This window comes from Rattus rattus, chromosome 16 (assembly GCF_011064425.1).
Source record: "Rattus rattus isolate New Zealand chromosome 16, Rrattus_CSIRO_v1, whole genome shotgun sequence".
NCBI lineage: Eukaryota > Metazoa > Chordata > Mammalia > Rodentia > Muridae > Rattus > Rattus rattus.
This window is the reverse complement of record NC_046169.1, coordinates 12,700,442-12,721,343: the sequence shown is the minus strand read 5'-3', so window position 1 is coordinate 12,721,343 and position 20,902 is coordinate 12,700,442. Positions and strand designations below refer to the sequence as shown.

The window sequence follows — 20,902 nt, the reverse complement described above, 5'->3', positions numbered from 1 at the left end:
GGATCAAGCGATTCTACGGTCTAGAGAGAGAAACCACAGGACGAGGGCTGGGGAAATGGCTCAGACAGCAAAGCGTTTATCATACAAGTGTGGGGACCAGAGTTCGAGCCCCAGAATTCATTAAAAAGTTGAACGTGGTGGCACACGCATGTAGCTGCATTGATGGCAGGTGGGCCGTGGGGACAGGTGGATCCTTAGAGCAACATGGCTGTCTAGCTTAGCCTACTTGGCAAAGTTCCAGGCTAAGGGGAGCCCTTGTCTTAAACAAAAGGTGGATGGTGCCTGAAGAATGATGCCTGAGGTTGTCGTCTGACCACTACACACATGTAGGCATGCACACACACACACACACACACACACACACACACACACACACACACAGGAGATGGAAGGGTTGGGGACATAACTCCTTGTTAGAGAGCATACATAGCGACCTTAGAGCTCAGAGTTCAATTCCCAGCACAACAGATGAACCAGAATCTGTCTGAAAACATAGGGCAGTCCCTAAGTCCCCAAGCATAAAGCCCAGCTGCCACCAGGCTGCTTATTGTAGCCGGCTCCCTGCACCCACTCAATCCCGCCCCACCTCTTCTTTAATCTTCCCTTCCTTCCCAGGACCCGCCTTACTTAACTCAGGCTGTCTCCAGACTCTCCAACTTCAGCCTCCTCAGGGTCCAGCCCTGGACTTTTTATGTATCTCTTTATTCGTTTTGAGACAGAGTCACACCATGTAGACCAGGCTGCCTGGGACTCACATATACTATTTTTATTTTATGTATGTGAGTACACTGTCGCTGTCTTCAGACACACCAGAAGAAGGCATCATATCTCATTACAGATGGTTGTGAGCCACCATGTGGTTGCTGGGAATTGAACTCAGGACCTCTGGAGGAGCAGTCAGTGCTCTTAACCGCTGAACCATCTCTCCAGCGCCCCCTCCCTCCCTCCCTCCCCTCCCTCCCCCTCTCTCTCTCTCTCTCTCTCTCTTTTCTTTCTTTCTTTCTATTTCTTTGTATATCCCTGGCTGTCTGGAACTCACTCTGTAGACCAGGCTGGCCTCCAACTCAGAGATCCCCCTGCCTCTCCTCCTGAGTCGGGATTAAAGCTGTGCATCACCAGCGCCTGGCCATATTGAGTCTTGCACACTACACCGTTTTGCAGTTCTTTTGGGTATAGGTCCAGAAGTTGGCCTTTTATTTTTAGCTGAAATTTTATTTATACTTTAGAATCATTATCAGTCTTTTCTGCCCCCTCCTTCCTTTCCTATTTTGGTGATGCTAGAAATAGAAACCAGGGCGTCACCTGTGCCAGGGCATCACTGTGCCAGGCGGCATCACCTGTGCCAGGGCATCACACCTGTGCCAAGGGGCATCGCCTGTGCCAGGGCGTCACCTGTGCCAGGGCATCACCTGTGTCAGGGCATCACACCTGAGCCAGGAGGCATCTCTTGTGCCAGGGCATCACACCTGTGCCAGGGGGCATCACCTGTGCCAGGGCATCACACCTGTGCCAGGGCATTTCCCGTGCCACTTGAGTGCTCTCCATGCATAGCCCAATCCTATTTTGTCATGCCCTATGTTTTCAGCACAATAGAGAACAATTTTAAACTTCAGCTGAGGTGTGGCTGGCTGGGCGGTAGAGTGTTTGCTTAGCATGTTTGATGTTCTGGACTTTCCAGGTGTAATGGAGCATGCACTTGATCCCAGTAGTCAGGAGGCAGAGGCCCACGGACCAAGGCCACCCTGATCTACATAGCGAGTTCTGAACCAGTCAGGGTGGCACAGTGAGACTCTACTCACCCATTCCCCCAAAGACCCTGAACTCTATCTTTAATATTACACACACAAAAATATCACAATAAATTAAAACAGGGCTTGGGAGTTCCATGACAGCCTCAGATACACAGAGAAACCCTGTCTCAAAAAACCATATACATAATACATATATTCACACACATATATACTATTCACACACACATATACATATATATATGTAATACACACACACACACATATATATGTAATAGAGCTGGGGATGCCCGGTTTGTACAATGCTTGACTAGCGTTCATGAGACTGTGGATTCTGTTCCCAGCACTGTATAAGCCAAGTATGGTGGCTCTCATCTGTAATCCCAGCACTCGGCAGGTACACATAGGAAGATCAGAGAGTTCAAGGTTATCCTCAGCTACGTAGTGAGTTCAAGGCCAGCTGAACAACATGAGACCCTGACTCAAAAAATAATTTAAGATGTGTGCACGTTTAAAAGACAGTATCCCGCAGAAGAAGAGCTCTGCCCAGGAAGCTTCTCCCCTTTAAACGTTTCAGGCTGGGCGTTGCCTTTTTGGCACACGGTAGCGGTTTTCATGTGCCTGAGCTGATGTGTTCTAGCGGATTCTGATGACTGCTCCCTGCTTTCTCAGACAAAGGCCTCTCAGTCCCGGAGCCTCTGGAGCAGCAATACCGACTCTACTCCCGGGAGCTGGGCGAGGGCACATTGGACCGACTGCTGCTGCAGCTCTCAGTAATGTCCAGCTCGCTCCAAGTGAGTCTTACTTCCCCCACCTCTGGCTGATGCCATGGTCAACAACATCCCATCATGCTCTGCTCAGGGCCAGCCTGTGCTGGGCTGCGCAGGGCACCAAGGGAGTGGAGAAGGAAACTAAGACATCCACGTATCGGGTCAGTTGCATGTGGAGCACGTGCTGAGCTCCAGGCTGCACAGACAGACCGGGTCCAGGACCAGGGGGTAAGCTCAGTCGGTAAAGTGCTCACTGTGCAAGCCTAAGAACCCAGGCACCGGACGCACTAAAAAAAGCTGAGCAGGGCAGGATGTGTCTGCCCTCCTGGGGCTGGAGAGGCAGAAATAGGCAGATGCCTGGGGCTTAGAGAGCAGCCATTCTTTTTTTTTTTTTTTTTTGGTTCTTTTTTTTTTTTGGAGCTGGGGATCGAACCCAGGGCCTTGCGCTTCCTAGGCAAGCGCTCTACCACTGAGCTAAATCCCAAACCCGAGAGCAGCCATTCTTGCTGAACTGATGAGTTCCAGGTTCAGTGAGGGACCCTGTCTCAAAACAAAACACCCAAAGTCTATGTCTACTCTCAACATGGACTCTTCTCCCACATGTGCATGCATACATGAACAAAATCCACACTGCACACATGGATACGCACACGCACACACTAAAGACCACAGCCTGTCCAGGGAGATAGCAGAGCAGTGTCCACTGGAATCTGGGTGGGTGAGGGTGCTGCTCCTTTAGGTGAGGTCACCACTTTCTCCTGTTGTGTCTCTAGTCCTTGGATACTCTTGAAGAATCTGAGGTGGGTCAAAGCTGGTGCGAGGGAATCCTGAGCATGGCAGGTGGAAGCCTTACTGTCTCAGAGGCTCTGGGATGTATCCTTCAGGGAACTCAGAAATTAAGGTGCTCCCTCCAGGTTCTTGTGGTTCCTGTTGGGAGGAAATGGTTTCCAGTTCTCTCTCTCTCTCTCTCTCTCTCTCTCTCTCTCTCTCTCTCTCTCTCTCTCTCTCTCTCTCTCTCTCTCTCTCTCTTTAAGTAGAATATTTCCTGGAGAGGCATTGACACAGGCTGCCCTAGAACTTGAAATCCTCCTGCCTCAGTCTCCCAGGTGCTGGGGTTTGCATGTGTGAGCCATGATGCCTGGCTCTGAGGTTTTACAGCAGTTTTGAACTCATGCCATATCAGAGTTCCCAATGACCCCCCACCCCAGTCTGCCACTCCTCCATTGTCAACATCCCCTCCAGACAGCATCTGTTTGCTGCCATCCGTGAACCTGTGTCAGCCCATCCTGCCCCCTCAGGACACAGTTTACATTTCACTTCACCTTGATTCCTAATTCTGTGGGTTTGTACCAACAGGTAAGACAAGCATTCACCACGGTAGGACCACACTAGGCAGCTTACCTGCCCCAAGCATCCCGATGCTCTGCTGCTGGTTTTCCTTCCCACTCCTTTGGTCCCTAGCACCCAGGCATCATTTGTTGTTGTTTTTCCTTTGTGATGTTGGAAATGAAACCCAAGGCCTTGTGGATGCTAGATAAGCACGCTACAACTGAGCCATGCCCCAGCCCCTCACTGGGGGATTCTAGGCAGGGGTTCTACCACTGAGCCACGCCCCCAGCCCCTCACTGGGAAATTCTAGGCAGGTGCTCTACCACTGAGCCACAGCCCCAGCCCCTCACTGGGGATTCTAGGCAGGGGCTCTACCACTGAGCCACGCCCCAGCCCCTCACTGGGGGATTCTAGGCAGGGGCTCTACCACTGAGCCACGCCCCCAGCCCCTCACTGGGGGATTCTAGGCAGGGGTTCTACCACTGAGTCATAACCCAGCCCCTCACTGGGGGATTCTGGGCAGGGGCTCTACCACTGAGCCACACCCCCAGCCCCTCACTGGGGGATTCTAGGCAGGGGCTCTACCACTGAGCCACGCCCCCAGCCCCTCACTGGGGGATTCTAGGCAGGGGCTCTACCACTGAGCCACACCCCAGCCCCTCACTGGGGGATTCTAGGCAGGGGCTCTACCCCTGAGCCACACCCCAGCCCCTCACTGGGGGATTCTAGGCAGGGGCTCTACCACTGAACCATACCCCAGCCCCTCACTGGGGGATTCTAGGCAGGTACATTGTCATGGAACTAATGCCCAGTGGTTTTCATGGTTGTTGTTTAGATTGTGTGTGTGTGTGTGTGTGTGTGTGTGTGTGTGTGTGTGTGTGTGTCCCTAGCACTGGAGTTACAGGAGATTGTGACCTGTCAGACATGGCTGCTGTGAACCAGACTCGGTCCTCTGTAAGAGCAACAAGTGCTCTCGACCTATAAGCCATCTCTCCGGCCCCAACCCTCCTGGCCCACATATCTGGTTTTTGTACCCATGCCTTTTTCCAGTTTGCAGTCCAGCGTGGGATCTATGTTTCTTTAGCCATCACATCTCCTTAATCTTCTCAGTCTGGAAGGGTCTGTAACTTCTCAGTGTCCCAGCCAAACACTTGAGGGTGCTACTCTACTTGGGGCTAGATTGGCAGCTCCTCATGATGAGCTCAATGAGCTGCTTGTCAGGATTACACATGATGGGCAGATAGAACACAGTTTACGGCGTGCCTGATGCTCTCTCTGTAAGTCTGTGAGTGCGTGCATGCGTGCGTGCATGCGTGTGCGTGCCTGCATGCGTGTCTGACTGAGGATGAAACTCTGAGCCTTGTGGGTGGCTCGGCCATTGAGCCCCACCCTCGGCCCTGCTGTTCCTTTGAAAGAACCATCTTTGGCACATGGAGCCCACACAAGCATTTGGCTTCTGTGAAAATCTGCCCAGCACACTGGGGTCTGGGCTCTGGTTCTCAGCACAGGGTCCCCTCACACACCCATGGGCATCTCTAGTGTCTACTTCTTCAAGCAGATGCCCAGCTCTCAGGGGCAGCCTCTGCAGTTCTTCCCAGTGTGGCTAAGTGGGCCCGTGGCAGGAGACCGATTGGCACCCTTGCCAGAGTGAGCCTTTAGTCCTACTCTCTACGGTGACGTCACACACTCTGACTTTCTGGTGACCGGTGTGTTGAAGATGGCTCAGTGTCTGGGAGTGCTGATGTCATGTCTCCTGGATTGCTCAAGGCTCTTGGGCAAGCCCACCTGCAGTTCTCCCTTTTTTGGTTGTGGAATGCAGATACTAGAGCCAACCTCCTGGGCATGGCTCCTTAGGTCCTGACTACCACATATATAGTCACGGGCAGAGGAGGAGCGCATGTGTGCTTCCTGGCACTCAGCTCACGTAGTCCCTTTTCACAGTGCAGGACCCAAACCAAGAGTGCTGCCCGCTCCAGGCTGGGTCTTCCCCCATCAATGAATTGTAATTAGGAAAACCCCACAGACATTCCCACAGGCCCCCTCTCACATGCCCGGTCCCTCGTTGATACTCTCTGCCTAGGGGACTCTAAACTGTGTCACAAATTGAATTGTGACAATTCAAAGCAACCACCACAGTCTCTCTCTTCTTTTTTGCGTGGAAAATCGTGCCTAAATTTTATCATTGTTTTCGGGACAGGGCGGTCCTGAGGGGTGAACTCAGGGTCTTGCACAGTCTTGTCAAGTGCTCTATCGCCTTTCTGACTATTCTTATTTTATGCACTTTTGTCTGTTTTTAGCCAGAGTGTCACTATGTAGCCCTGGCTATCCTAGAACTCACTCTGTAGACCAGGCTGGCCTCAAGGTCACAGAGATCTGACTGCCTCTGCCTCTCAAGGGCTGGGAGAAAAGGTGTGTGCCACTAGGACTTCCATTGCCACTCAACAAATATGATTACAGCACTGTGAGGCCACTCCCATCTTCTAGAACCTTCTTTTCCTCCCAAATCAAAACTTGCCACTTACCGAACACCAGCTCTTCTTTCCTCCCCAGCCCCTGCTACATTGTCATACAGTGGACAGCCCCTGCAACATTGTCATACAGTGGACTGCAGCTGGATGGTTCTAGAAACTTCCTGTGAATGAGGTCAAGTAGTCCCAGCTGGTACTCCCTGGCTCACGGCTTCCTCTGAGCCTTGACGGAGAGAGTGCACCAGCTTTTCCATGGTACCTCAGAGACTTTCAGTCTGGTGACAGTCTCCTGTGCTCTCAGGTCCTAACTCTGCTCCTTCTCTTCCAGGATGGCCCCATTATGAACGTGTCACCCCCACCGACTGAGGAGACCAGCGGGGAGCCTCTGGGTGACAGGAGGGATCTCCCGTGGGGGGCCACATTTGAGCTGCCTCAGATGCTCCTGGAGAGAGACAGGTGGGCATGGCTCCCGTGCTAGAGCACCGAAAGCGACCCAGGCGGGGCTGATGCTGTGGTTTTCAGGTAACCTGCTGGCCCACAGCCAGGGGCTGACCTCAGAGCCCAGCTCCCTCCTCCAGGCCCTGACTCATGTTCTCCTCCCGAGCTTGTCTTAAGTAGACATGCTAAGGAGATAACTCGATAACTCGACAGCGAAAGGGCTTGCCTCGCAATTACGGCGATTACCGTGGCCTGAGTCAATCCGTAGAGCCTGCATGAGAGAAGCAGGCCGGATAGCGTGTGCACCTTGGGGCTCACTGGCCCACACAGCCTCACCAGGCTGGCGAGTTCCAGGTTCCATTTCAAAATAGTGAGGTACACAGTGCATGGAGAAGGACAGTTGAGCTTGTCCTGACCTGCACACGCCAGAGGACACACATGTGCCTCAGCTCTATGCATGTGCACAGACATACATAGTTAAAGGGTAATAAACTCACCACAGGAGGTCCCAGCTGCATGGGACAGAGGTGAGGCTCAGGAGTTTGAAGAGTCTGAGGCTGGAATTGGCTTTTTCACTTCCTGGTGCTTTCCGTCCTGTTCAGTGCCACTTTTCCCTGCCCTCCTCCCCCTCCTCCCCTTTCTTTCTTTCCTTCTTCCCCCTCCTCTCCCTCCTCCCTTTTCTTCCCTTCCTCCCCTACTTCCCTTCTTCCTCTCCTCCCCTCCCTCCCCCTCCTCTCACTCCTCCCCTTTCTTCCCTTCCTCCCCTACTTCCCTTCTTCCTCTCCTCCCCTCCCTCCCCCTCCTCTCACTCCTCCCCTTTCTTCCCTTCCTCCCCTACTTCCCTTCTTCCTCTCCTCCCCTCCCTCCCCTCCTCCCCTTCCTCTTCCTCCCCCTCCTCTTTTTCTCCCCCCCTTCCTCTGTTCTTTTCTATAGCACTTTCCAACAGACAAAATCTCACACTGGCAACTTAAATGTCCATAGGCTGTGTGTAAATTCTAATAGGTCACATCTGACCAATCCACATGACTTCCTTGTCGCTCAGATAGCCATAATAAACGGCATATTCTGGGTTAAACACAACATGAACTGTTTCACAGTTGTGGAGGCTAGGGGTCCAAGGTCAGCCTGCTGGAGTTGTGTGGGGGGGGGCTGGGGGGCTCCTGCCTGGCCTGAAGATGGCTGCCTTCTTGCTGTGTCCTTCAGTGCTGGGCAGGAAAGGGAGGGAGGAAGACAGAGCAGGGTCATCATCGAGATCCTTTTCTTTCTTTTCTTTTCTTTTTGAGACTTCGTTTCTCTATATATCTATCCCTGGCTGTCCTGGAACTCACTCTGTAGACCAGGCTGGCCTCAAACTCACAGAGATCCTCCTGCCCCTGCCTCCTGAGTGCAGGGATTAAAGGTGTGTGCTACCTTGCCTGCCCTTCAACTTCTTTTTGCATTTGTTTCTGTTTGTTGACTAATTTTTGAGACAGGGTCTCAAGTAGCCTTGGCTGGCCTTAAGCTCACTGTGTCTGAGGATGATCTTGAACTTGAAGTCCTCCTGCCTCCACCTCCCCAGTGCTAGGATTACAGGCGTGCACCTCCATGTCCAACTTATGTGATGGAGCCTGGGGCTTCGTGCACACTGGGCAAGCACTGTGCTAGGTGGGCTGCGGCCCCTGCCTTTTCTTTCCTGCAGTAATTAGGGCCTGAACCCAGCCGGGCCCTAGTGTTACACAGGAGGACTCCAGACAAGAGCCATGCACTGACCTAGTCCCTCACTGGGGGTTCTAGGCAGGTGTCCCTGCCAAGCCACAGTTTGAGGGTACACTCCCTCATGACGGAGAAGGCATGACTGCCTCCGCTAAGCAGCAGAGAAGCATGGATGCTGATAGTTACCTCAGGTTCTCCTTTTTAATTCAGTCCAGGACCCCATGGAATGGTATCTCTTAGACTGAGGAGGGCTCTCCCTACCTCAGTTAACCCAGTCTAGATGACGCTTTATAGACATGCCTAGAGTTTCATTTACGTGGTCAGTCTGTGTCCTGTCATCTTGACATCCAAGACTGAATAGCTTAGCTGCAGAGCCTGGCACACTATCACCCTATGCTGTTCCCCTGGTTAGCTGGTTGTCACCTGCTTAGGTGACCAGCATGGATGAGCCAGTATGGCCCCAGCCATAGCAACGTAGCATCTTGCCCAATAATGCATGGACCACAGTGCTCTGGGCTGCAACACCAGCTGAGGCTGGGTCCTAGCTGCCCAGGCTATGTTCCAGCAGCCAGGGGTTCTCGACTGTCTCCTGCTTCATCCACAGTGACGGGAACAGGTCCTCAAAAAGCACTCCCTTGCGGAGGCTTGGAAAGCAAGACTCTCTTCTCCCTCCGCCAGCCCTCCGCATCTTGCTGACACCCCCCATGCTTGAGGTTGGTATTCAGGGTGCTAGCTGCACGGGAGGCCCCTTCCCAGCCAACCTGCATGGGGAGGGACTGCTTCTGGGGTTCCAGTGGCTGACGGTGGCCTGTGCTCCTCTTTCACAGAAGCCGAGTGCTCTAGGTGCCAAGAGCCTGGTCTCCAGGCTGCAGGCCACGGCTGGCTTGGAGCTGAGGACCCCACAGCCAGCAGGGGAGATGAACAGCCCACCTCTGAGCGCCCAGGCCCTCAAGGAGATGGCCCTGGGCACCAAGAGCATCGCTCTCATAGCAGCCAGTCGGCGCTGCAAGGTGTATGACAGGGAGGGCGGCTGCCTGGACTCCAGGGACCCCAGCCCTGCAGACTGGAGATGGCCTCATGCCAGCCCCAGCAGGGACCTCTCCCTGGATAGGAAGGCAGGGAGGAAGCGGTCACCCTCATTCACCTGGAGCCTGCAACAAGTACGCAACTGGTGGCCGATGGCTGGGGTAGGCTAGGTCAGCAGCAGAGGAAGGCAGGGAGGACAGATGGCCACTCATACTGCCACACATGCTCGGGACCCCTGCAGTTGAGATAGAAGAAAAGTATGTCCCCCCCAAACCAGTCCTTCACAGTGCCTGAGCCCATTACATGACCCAGACCTACAGTGTCCACTTGTTTTTGTGCAGCTCTGTGCTGAGAGAAGTGCAGCTCTGGGACCTGAGAGTTTTCATGTGCCAATCATATCTCCCTTCCTTTCTCCTTTTTTCTTTTTGTGGTACTAGTGATAGAACCCAGGGCCTTGCATAAATTAGGCAAGAACTCTACCACTGAGCCACGCCCCCAGCCCCTCACTGGGGGATTCTAGGCAGGGGCTCTACCACTGAGCCACGCCCCCAGCCCCTCACTGGGAGATTCTAGGCAGATGATCTACTACTAAGCCATGTTCCCAGTCAGTACTTATATTTTAACCTACAGAGAGGGTCACTGGTTAACTTCAGAGCAAGTACTCTAAGTAGCATGTGAGAGTTAATTCATTGTGTCTACCACTACCAATGCTTCCAGAGTTTGGAGTTAGCTAGGAATGGAGGGCCTGGCCAGCCTATATTCTGACTCTGGTGGCCAAAGTCCCAACCTCTGCTGAACACAGGGTATTTACTGGCCTGAGGGTAATATGAAGCCTGGACATTATAATGCAGGCTTCTAATGCCAGAATTTACAAAATTGTGGCTGGAGGATCATGAGTTCGAGGCCAGCCTGGGATCCTGTATCCAAATCACTAAAAACCAAGAAAGAAAAAAGTAAGCAATCAGCTGATTTGTTCAACATAAAGGAAAGGAAGTAGCTGAAGTTGGTGGGGGTTGGAGAGCTGGGAGGGGGAATGGAGTGGGGAGGGGAGGAGAAACAAGCTCCTCCTTTTAGTTATGAGGGCAGGGAAAGCCTAGTGTTCTAGTCGGAAGACAGGAGGGTTTTCTCACCTGGGGAATGCTTGCTTTACGGTCCCACTCGGGCCTTCACTGATTGGTTGAAGCCTACTCATGTAAGAGAGGGCTGTATTCCATACACTAACCCATGTATCATATTCCCCAGAAAGCTCTCTGCTTTAGGGTTTTATTGCTGTGAAGAGACAACTCTTATAAAGGAAAGCGTTTAGTTGGGCTGGCTTACAGGTCTGAGGTTTAGGCGATTTCCGGCATGGTGGGAAACATGGCGGCACGCAGGTAGCTGTGGTACAGCAGAAGCTGCTGAGAGGTCTACATCTTGATCCACAGGCAGCAGCAGGAGACTGTGCCACATTAGGCCTAGCTGGAGCACAGCAGACCTCAAAGCCTTCCTCCACACTGGCACACTTCCTCCAACAAGGCCACTCCCCATGAGCCAAGCATTCAGACCCATGAGTCTATGGAAGCCCCGCCTATTTAAGCCATCACGCCCTCCATAAGGGAAAAGGGGAGGAGTCGGACTCTTCAGCCATTTGCTCATTTACTCAGGCTGGTTCAGTGATTCTGTTACCCTGGCACACAGTAGGTGTTTAGTGACAATGATCTCGGCGTCTTCACACTCTGCTTTTCTGTGTACCTTTCCCAGTTGCAGACGCTGGAGAAACATCAACCCTCTATGGAACATCCATCCGAGAGCCAGCTGTCCCCAGCGCACCTCCAGCCACTGAAGCCAGCAGGGAGGAGCTTTTTCCCTGCCGTCCCTGTCCCTGTGGCCTCCAAGACGAAACCCAGCCTCAGTTTTCACACGGGTATAGGATCAGAGAAAGAGAGATGATATTTCCCTTGTCTCAAGCCATAAAGGCCAAAGTCTGTGAACAGTATGGCTTCTGGTTTGAGTTCTGGCTTTAGTTTTTCCTAGTTTCCTTAATTGTTGGGTAAGCTGGAAAGTTAAGGTCCCTCTGATCGTCTCCTACAACCTGCTGAGATGGAGTCGAACTGGTAGAGTCTGCCTAGCATGTGTGGAGCCCTAGTTTCCATTCCAGCACCACAGATGTGTGTGGAGGTACACACTTTTGAGCCCAGCACTCGGGAAGTGGAGGAGGCTCATCAGAGGCTCAAGGTTTTCCTCAGTTATATGTGGATTTGAGGCTAGCCTGGGCTCTGTGAGACCCCGACTTAAATAAAACATAGAAACTTTTTTTGAGACAGGTATAACCTAGCTGTGAGACACTGTGTAACCCTAGCTACCCTGGCACTTGCTTTGTATTCCAGGCTGACCTTGAACTCACAGAGATCCAGTAGCCTCTGCCTCCTGAGTGCTGGGACTAAAGCATGGACCACCGTGCCTAACCGAAACCCTTTTCCTTTTTTTTCTTCTTAATTTGTTTTGACAAACATTTTGCTATGTAGCCCAGACCGTTCTTCAGATTGCCATCCTCCTGCCTCAGCTTTCTGAGGTCTGGGATCACAGGCAGCACTGTTCTGTTTACAGACGTGGGTTTCTACCATTAGTCTGTAAAGTGCCACACAGCCTTGAGCAACCACGGAAAAGCCCAGCGCTGTAGTGTGCATCTGCAGCCCCAGTAATGGGCGGGGGCAGAGGCACAAAGCTAGCCAAAGCCAGCCATGACCTGAAAGTGGCATCCAGTATCAACCTCTGATCGCTGCACCCATGTAAACCCGCATGTGCATGTACACACATGATGGAGCACATTAGCGCCAGGTGGTCCTTCAAGGATTAAACTCTAAGCCTGTGATCCCAGCACTCAGGAGGCTCATATATTAGGATCAGGGGTAGCAGGCCATCCTGGGCTACATACTGACACCCTGTCTCCACAGCCAGCAACCGCTGCCTGTCTGTACTACCAACTCTTGGAAGGCTGAGGTAGGAGGATGGAGAGTTTGAAGCCAATACAGGCTACTTAGCAAAATACTTTCTCTAAATCTACCTCTTCCTCCTCCTCCCTCCTCTGTGATCTTCATCACTCCCTGTTCCTCTCTCTCCCCTCCCCCTCTCTCTCCTCCCCCTTCCCTCATCCCTTCCCCCTCCCATCTCCCCTACTCCCCCTACACTGTGTCTCAGCCTCCTGTGGAGTCACAGGGAGGTACTGAGGAAGGAGCCTGTCTCTTCCCCACACCTTTGTTTCTGCTCTCAGCCTAGTAGCTAGTTCCTACAAATAACACTTCCCATTGCTGCTGTCTCCTTCAGAGGAAAGCGTGCTCCAAGTGCCAGAGGTCAGCTTCACCTTCCCCAGCGCCATGTGGCAGAGCAACACAGCCTCAAGCCGGCCTCCCCTCCTGCCACGTGACATCCGAGGTCAGTGTCTGACCTCAGTCTTCCTGTCCCCACCCCACTGACATCTTGGACACTCACATCCTCTCTGTGGGAGACTCAATGGAGGGCCAGCAGCCTCCCACTCTCCAGGCCTCTGCCGCTTGTGAACTACGCCCTTCGCCCATTTGGGGGACAGCAATGCTCTTGGAAGTTGGGGGTTGGGGGAAGAGCTGGGTAGTGAGTGGAAGCCAGACATTGAGCCCCCTTTCTTCCTTGTTCTGCTGGTTGGGGGGAGACATTAGGGATCGGTGGCTTCCCAAGCTGTCCTTGTCCCAGCAGAAGCTCCCTGACATTCCTAATCCCTTAATTTTGAATGAGATGTCTGGTCCAGAGTGGCTGGCAGGGAGCTGAAGGTCAAAGGTCAAGGCAGGCAGGAGAGGAGAGGGCTGGATAAGGCCAGGAGGAGGAAGGTCAGCAGGCTTCAAGGTTGTAGGAGCTGTAACTGGGAATGGGACACAGATGGAGGGGCACCCTGCTCAGTGGAGTCCGTGTGTGGAAAGGCGCAGGGGGCGCTCTGGATGAGAATGGAGTCTCCGGGCTCTGTCCTGGGGAGGTGGCACCAGGGGGTTACAACAGGGATTAGGTGTCTGGTGGACAGGTGGGCACCTAGGTGAGTCCATTTCCGACCCTCTGCATATGATCTCCCAAAGTCTTTTTAAAGAATTCTCTTACTGGGGCTGGGCATATAGTTAGCTCAGTGCACGCTTGCCCTGCACCTGACATACATCCCTGGAATCCAGTGTAAAAAGCTCAGTGTGGTGTCCTGTGCATTACTAAACCCCAGCCATGGGGTCGGCCATGCTGGTGAGCATCTTCATCTCACATAGAGAAACCAGAACTTCCCCAACCCCCCTCCTGGGGACAGCAAGCTTCCTCGGTGTCCTTAGTACGATCTTGTCACCCACTGTACCACTTGACAACCAAGCCATCGAAGTCAAGCATCCCTGGGCTATCCAACTACCAAGATTTTGAGGGGTAGGATGCAAGTGGGAAGTCCTTCCTGTTGTCTGACCTCAGTTCCTGGTGCTGCATCTTACCCTCCGCCATGCTGCTGTTTGGAGGAAAAGGATGAAAGGGCTCTGGGGGAAAGAATCTGATTGGGTAGCCAAGCATGCTGAATGGCAGCCTGTTTAATACGGTATCTTTGAGTGTGAGGGATAGGAAAGGGTCCATACAGGCGCCCATCTTTGTTGCATTTGGCCAGAGCTGCTGGACATGTTATCAAACACAGGGTCCTGAGAGACTTGGGAGCATGGAAGGCCAAATCAGCCTGAAGATTGAGGAGGAAAGGCATTGCATGAAGTCTAGCTTCTCTGGTCACACGTGATAGCTGGAGAAGGATGTTGGTGTTGGTGAAGTAAACTGCCTGTCTCAAATGTGTGTGTGTGTGTGTGTGTGTGTGTGTGTGTGTGTGTGTGTGTGTGTGTGTGTGTGTGTGTGTGTGTGTGTACAGGGCGAGTTCAGGCTCTGAGTGTTGAGTTGCATATGTGTGTGTGTGTGTGTGTGTGCGTATGCGTGTATGTGTGTGTGCACATGTGTGTGCACAGGGCAAGTTCAGGCTCTGTGAGTGTTGAGTTGCATGTGTGTGTGCATGTGTGTGTGTGTCTGTATGTGTCTGTATCGTGTGTGTGTGTGTGTGTGTGTGTGTGTGTGTGTGTGTGTGCTGGCAAGGCAGTGTACAGGGGGGTTCAGGCTCTGTGAGTGTTGAGTTGCATGTGTGTATGTGTGTGTGCGTGTGCGTGTGCGTGTGTGTGTGTGTGTGTATGCACGTGTATGTGTGTGTGTGTGCACGTGCGTGTGTGTACAGGGCGAGTTCAGGCTCTGTGAGTGTTGAGTTGCATGTGGCCACAGATGAAGCTAAAGTCACAATGTCTGGTGAGTGCTGACTCTTCTTCAGTTAACAAACTAAAGTCTCCCATCCACCCCAGGGTCTACAGACAGCAGAGGCCGACGTCAAAGCCCACTGCCCCCCAACAATCCTTCCAAGCTCCAAGGTGGCAGTGCCAAGAGGCCAAGGCGTCCTAAGTAGATGGCAGCAGGAGGCAGCCACCTGGAAGGCCGAGAGTCTGGTGGACCCCAACACCTGACTGGAGATGGAGAAGTCGTTCAGGACTTGGGGTTACCTTACATGACTAAGGACCTGTCCAAGACTCCGTGTTGACTTTGGGCCTCTCCTGGGTCATTACAGTTGCTGAGGATGCTCCTGGGACCACTCCACTTCCCTGTTTTCCAATGATTGACAGCCCATGGCTCACACTCAGGCTGTGGAGGTCCCTGGGGGAGGTCTGAGCAGCCTTAGAAAGGATGGCAGAGTGTGTCCCCAACCTCTGAACAGTCTGCAAGTGGTCATCTGGGGAAGCCAGCACTGGGGAAGGCAAGGTTGCTTTTCCCTGCTGCCCGTCTCTCCCTACGAGCTCCTACAAGCTTCCCGGGCCTCCAGCCATGCTGATATGGGAGCCAATGATGAGAGGCGAGAGGGAACAGCCAGGCCAGTGAGAAATGTGTGCTGTGCTTTTACTGGAGCCTGCATGGGGACGACTTAGGGGCTTAGGAATTTGGACTTGTTTGTTCGTTTGACACAGGGTCTCATGTAGCTCAGGCTGGCCTTGAACTTGCAATGTGGCTGAGGATGACCTTAAACTCTTGATCCTACTGCCTTCCTCTCTTACCTTCTGAGATTACAGGCATGGGCCACCACACCTGTCATGTGGTGCTGGGGATGGAACCCAGGACCTGGGGCTTGCTAGGCCAGCGCCCTAACACCTGCCACACTCCCAAAGGCTTCTGTCTGCGCCCACCCCCCCCTTTTCCTGTTTTCTCAAGACAGGGTTTCTCTGTGTAGCTCTGCCTATCTTGAATCTCACTCTGTAGACCAGGCTGGCTTCAAATTCACAGAGATCTGCCTGCTTCTGCCTCCTGAGTGCTGTCATTAAAGGCGTGCCCCACCATTACCTGGACTCTGTCTTTTTTTTTTTTTTTTTTTTTTTTTTAACTGAGGGGCAAGGGGGAGGAAGAGGACACAAATTGAGTTCCATGCTCGGCAAGACATTGCCTTGTGTGGCTCTGTGTTTGGTTTCTGAGATATGGGCATGGGGGTAAGGGGCTGAGGCGAGGCGATCAAGCTGAACAAGCCAGGAGGCAGGGCAGTGAGTGGCTTTCCTCAGTGCTTCCTGCCTTTACTTCTCATTGAGCTCCTGCCCTGGCTTCCCTCAGCGATGGACTGACAGCCGGGCTCTGAAGTGAACCCTCTCTCTGCAAATTGCTTTCACCACAGTGTCTATCCCAGCACTGGAAAGCAGAATAGGGCATCTCCCTTTATGTGTTGGGTTGGGGACTTTCAGGGAGACTGGGTGGATTGGGGCTTTGCCGCCTTAGGATGGAGAGGGGGAGGTGGGTGGCATCCCCTTCCTTAACTGACTAGGAAGTAGGTCTCAGTGCACACCCAGCCCAGGAATGTTGGGCAGAAGTTGCAATCGGATGGATGCTGAGGTCATTCCCCTGGTGACACATGCCGCCTGGGAAGCCAGCTCAGGGCTTCCTCAAAGCCATTGCCCATTCGGTGCTTGGGTGGTGGTTTCTATATCCAGGGACTTTGCTGTGACTTCTGTGAGCCCTGTTGATATCTACCTCGACTGTGGTGAGGTGGTTGGAAGTCTGTAGTCTTTGACTTTGAAGCCAGCTGGAGTCTCAGGCACTGTATGCCCTTGGGCCCAACATCACACTAAGAACTCTTTACATAGGGTATAAGATGACTTTATAACTGTACGGTCATGGGAAAACCATTTTTGTTTGTTTTGTTTTGTTTTTGAGACAGGGTTCTCTGTGTACACCTGACTTCCTGGAACTCATTCTGTAGACCAGGCTGGCCTTGAACTCAGAGATTCACCTGACTCTGCCTCCCGAGTGCTGGGATTAAAGGTGTGCCCACCGGGGCTGGGGATTTAGCTCAGTGGTAGAGCACTTGCCTAGGAAGCACAAGGCCCTGGGTTCGGACCCCAGCTCCGAAAAAAAGAACCAAAAAAAAAAAAAAGGTGTGCCCACCACTGCCTGGTTCTGGCAAACGTTTTGATTGTGAAGATCTTTCCTAATGTATATTAGGAAACATGTCACTAGCACATTAGAGGCTTGGGTTCATCAGTCATGGCTGACCTCAAAAAGACCATGGGGCGGAGATACAGCTCAGTGTATAAAGTGCTCGCTGTTCAATGGTGAGGTCCTGAGTTCAAATCCCCAGAGCACATGTAAAAGCTGGCAACATGACACAATGTGTGTCCATGATCTCAGTGCTCCAACAGGGGCTACGAGGTGGACACAGAATTTCTGGAAAAGTGTAGGCCAGTTGGCTGGCATATACAGAAGTGAATGGGAAACCCTGCCTCCAAGGGAAAGGCAAGGACCTGACACTGGAGCTTGACCTCTGACCCATACACCTGCTGTAGCACATGCGTGTCTACAGTAGACACTCATGAAGTAAAAAAAAATAATAAATGGTCAGCATGGTAGTGCACACCTTTAATCCTTCTATTCTGGAGGCAGAGGCAGGGGGATCCCTGAGTTGGAGGCCGGCCTGGTCTACGGAGTGAGTTCCAGGACAGCCAGGGCTACACAGAGAAACGCTGTCTCAAAAAAACAAAATAATAATAAAGATGATGATGATTGATAATGATTGATGATGAATGATGATAACGATGACAATGATGATGATTGACGACGATGATGGTGAAGAAGATTGATGATGATGAAGATTGATGATAATGTTGTTGATGATGATGATTGACCATGATGATTGATGATGATGATAACAATGACGATGATGATTGACAATGACTGATGATGGTGAAGAAGATTGATGATGATGATGAAGATTGATGATAATGTTGTTGATGATGATTGATGATGATGGTGATGATGGTGATGATTGACAATGATGATTGATGATGATTGATGGTGATGATGATGACGATGGCGATGATAGGTGTGGGAGTGCTGGCTCAGTTGATGTCGTGCACACATGAGGCTCTAGGTTGACCCCAGCATCTCCAAATAAGAATAACAATAGTGGGCTGAAGAGATGCCTGGGTGGTGCAGAGCATGGACTGCTCTTCCAGAGGACCGAGGTTCAGTTCCCAGAACCCACATTGTAGGCATAATTGTTTTTGTAATCCACCTTGAATAACCTCTTCCCTAGCCCACCACCCAGCAGAGGTAGTGGAAGAGAAAAGATATCAGGATATTGGGGAAGTGGACCTGTTCAGCAATAGTTCTTTGAAGGTGAGCTCATCTTCTTTAGCACCAGTTCAGTCCCATAGCAAACACCAAAGACCACTCGGCAGCTGCAGTCCAGTCCTCTAGGCAGGGAAATACCACAAGAACTGTCAGCTGCAGACCAATCCTTTCTGTAGACAGACACCAGGCACAAATCGGCAGCTGTAGTTCAAACCTGAAGATGGGCGCCTTTGCCTCTCCTCCTCCCCTAACCAGCTAACTCAAATCCTACCTACCTCTAATCCTTCCAATACTTGGCTGTAGCCGATTTTATTTAACCAATGCTTTTTTTAAAAAAGATACTTATTTATGTATGAGAGCACACCCCCACTGTTTTCAGACACACCAGAGAGGGCATTGGGACCCATTACAAATGGTGGTGGGTTAGGGGTAGGATTGTGGTTGCTGGGAATTGAACTCAGGATCTCTGGAAGAGCAATCAGTGCTCTTAACTGCTAAGCCATCTCTCCAGCCCTTCACCGATAGTTTTAAATCAAGGAACAAGGTTTGCACAACAAAAGCATGTAATGGTGAGAATTCACTCACAGGGTTAGACCTTTGGGTACAGGATTTAGCATTCCAGCATGGAGCAACAGACCAAAACTCGCCAGTCCCCTTTTCCCCAATCCTCCCCAGCATTTTGTTGCCAGTTCTTTCCTTAAGATTTAATATTTTGAGATTTTTAAAATTTGTGGGCATTGGGCTGAAGAATCGGTTAAGAGCACTGTTTGCTCTTCCAGAGGACCTGGGACCAATTCCTAGCAACCACATGGTCGCTCACAACCATCTGTACCTCCAGTCCTAGGGGATCCAGTGCCCTCTTCTGGCCTCCAAAGGTTCTCTCTGCGTGTACCTGGTACACAGCCATACACACAGGCAAAACACCCAACCACATAAAATTAAAAAGAAAATAAAATTACCAGAACAAATTTGAGCATTTTCCTGCATGCGTGCTTGTGAGTGTGTGGTGCCAACGGAGGCCAGATGGAGGCTCAGATCCCACGGAACTGAGGGTGTACGCTGCTGTGTAAGTTCCCGGAACAAGCCTGGGTCTTCTGCAAGAGCAGCCAGTGCTCGCAACTGCTGAGCCATCCTTCTAGGCCCATGTTATCAGATTTCTCCTCCTCCTTTTCCTCCTCCTCTTCTTCCTCATCCTTTTTTCTTTTCCTTCTCCTCCTCTTCCTCCTCCTTTCTTTTATTTTTTTTAAAGATTTATTTATTTATTATATATAAGTACACTGTAGCTGTCTTCAGACACACCAGAAGAGGGCATCAGATCCCATTAAGATGGTTGTGAGCCACCATGTGGTTGCTGGGATTTGAACTCAGGACCTCTGGAGGAGCAGTCGGGTGCTCTTAACCGCTGAGCCATCTCTCCAGCCCTTTCTTTTATTTTTTTAAAGATTTATTTATTTACTATATATAAGTACATTGTCGCTGTCTTCAGACACACCAGAAGAGGGCATCAGATCCCATTACAGATGGTTGTGAGCCACCATGTGGTTGCTGGGAATTGAACTCAGGACCTCTGGAAGAGCAGTTGGGTGCTCTTAACCGCTGAGCCATCTCTCCAGCCCTTTCTTCCTCTTCCTCATCCTCTTCTCTTTCCTACTTCTCCTTTTTCAGATGTGGGGGGTGGAGGTGTTCTGTGTACCCCCGACTGTCCTGGAACTTGCTTTGTAGACCAGACTGGCCTTGAACTCACAGAGATTCACCTGCCTCTGCGTCCCGAGTGCTGGGATTAAAGATTTGTGCCATGGGTTCGGTTCCCAGCTCCGGAAAAAAAGAAAAAAAAAAAAAGATTTGTGCCATTCTACCTGGTCCCAGTTCAGATTTCTTTTTTTTTTCTTTATTTTATTTTTAAAGATTTACTTTATTTATATGAATACACTGTCACTCTCTTCAGACTCACCGGAAGAGGGCATCAGATCCTATTACTGATGGCTGTGAGCCACCATGAGGTTGCTGGGAATTGAACTCAGGACCTCTGGAAGAGCAACCAATACTCTTACCACTGAGCCATCTCTCCAATCCCCAGTTCAGATTTCTTAATGACAGCCATTCCGACTAGGGTGAGACAGCATCTCAGAGTCCTGTCAATTAGCAGTTTCACGATGACTCGGCATGTTAGGCCATTTTAAAAATAGTTATGTTTTTCTATTGAGCACTTCCTATTCATTAGCCATGTTTTAATAGGCAGTTGTATTTCCCTACTACTTATTTCTGCAGGTCTGTGTAACTTCTAGTTATTAGTCTCTGTATGAGGCACAGCCGCAGACTTCCCATTGCATGGGTATTTATGTGTTCTACAGTTTCTTTAGTTGTGAGGAAACAATAATGTCACATGACCCCATCTATTGATAGTTCCTTTCTTTTTTCTCCTTTTTTTTTTTTTTTTTTTTTTTTTTTTCGAGCTGGGGACTGAACCTTAGGGCCTTTTTGCTTGCTAGGCAAGTGCTCTACCACTGAGCTAAATCCCCAACCCCTTTCCTTTCCTTTTTAAAAAATACTTATTGATTTATCTTTTTTTTTTTTCCTATCAAGACAGGGTTTTTCTGTGTATCCTTGAATGGAACTCACTCTGTAGACCAGGCTGTCCTTGAACTTACAACCATCTGCCTGCCTTTGACTTCCAAGTGCCGGAGTTAAATGTGTGAGCCACCACTGAACAGCCTAATGGTTTAGTTCTTGTTCTCTGGATCCTCATAGCACCCAGAGCCTCCTGGTGGCCCCTTTG

The 20,902-nt window shown here is 51.2% G+C and overlaps 1 protein-coding gene across 1 annotated transcript in view; it reads left to right on the top strand.

Moving 5' to 3' along the window:
• LOC116885492 (kinesin-like protein KIF19) overlaps positions 1–15,227 on the top strand; it is a 46,732-nt gene extending 31,505 nt beyond the window's left edge. The window contains exons 14-20 of the mRNA XM_032886782.1: positions 2,421–2,542; positions 6,644–6,771; positions 9,050–9,158; positions 9,273–9,605; positions 11,218–11,374; positions 12,775–12,882; positions 14,829–15,227. Of these exons, the coding sequence (XP_032742673.1) occupies positions 2,421–2,542; positions 6,644–6,771; positions 9,050–9,158; positions 9,273–9,605; positions 11,218–11,374; positions 12,775–12,882; positions 14,829–14,929 (1,058 nt within the window). The 3' untranslated portion in view covers positions 14,930–15,227. The remainder of the gene's footprint in view (positions 1–2,420; positions 2,543–6,643; positions 6,772–9,049; positions 9,159–9,272; positions 9,606–11,217; positions 11,375–12,774; positions 12,883–14,828) is intronic.
• The last annotated feature ends 5,675 nt before the right edge of the window (positions 15,228–20,902 follow it).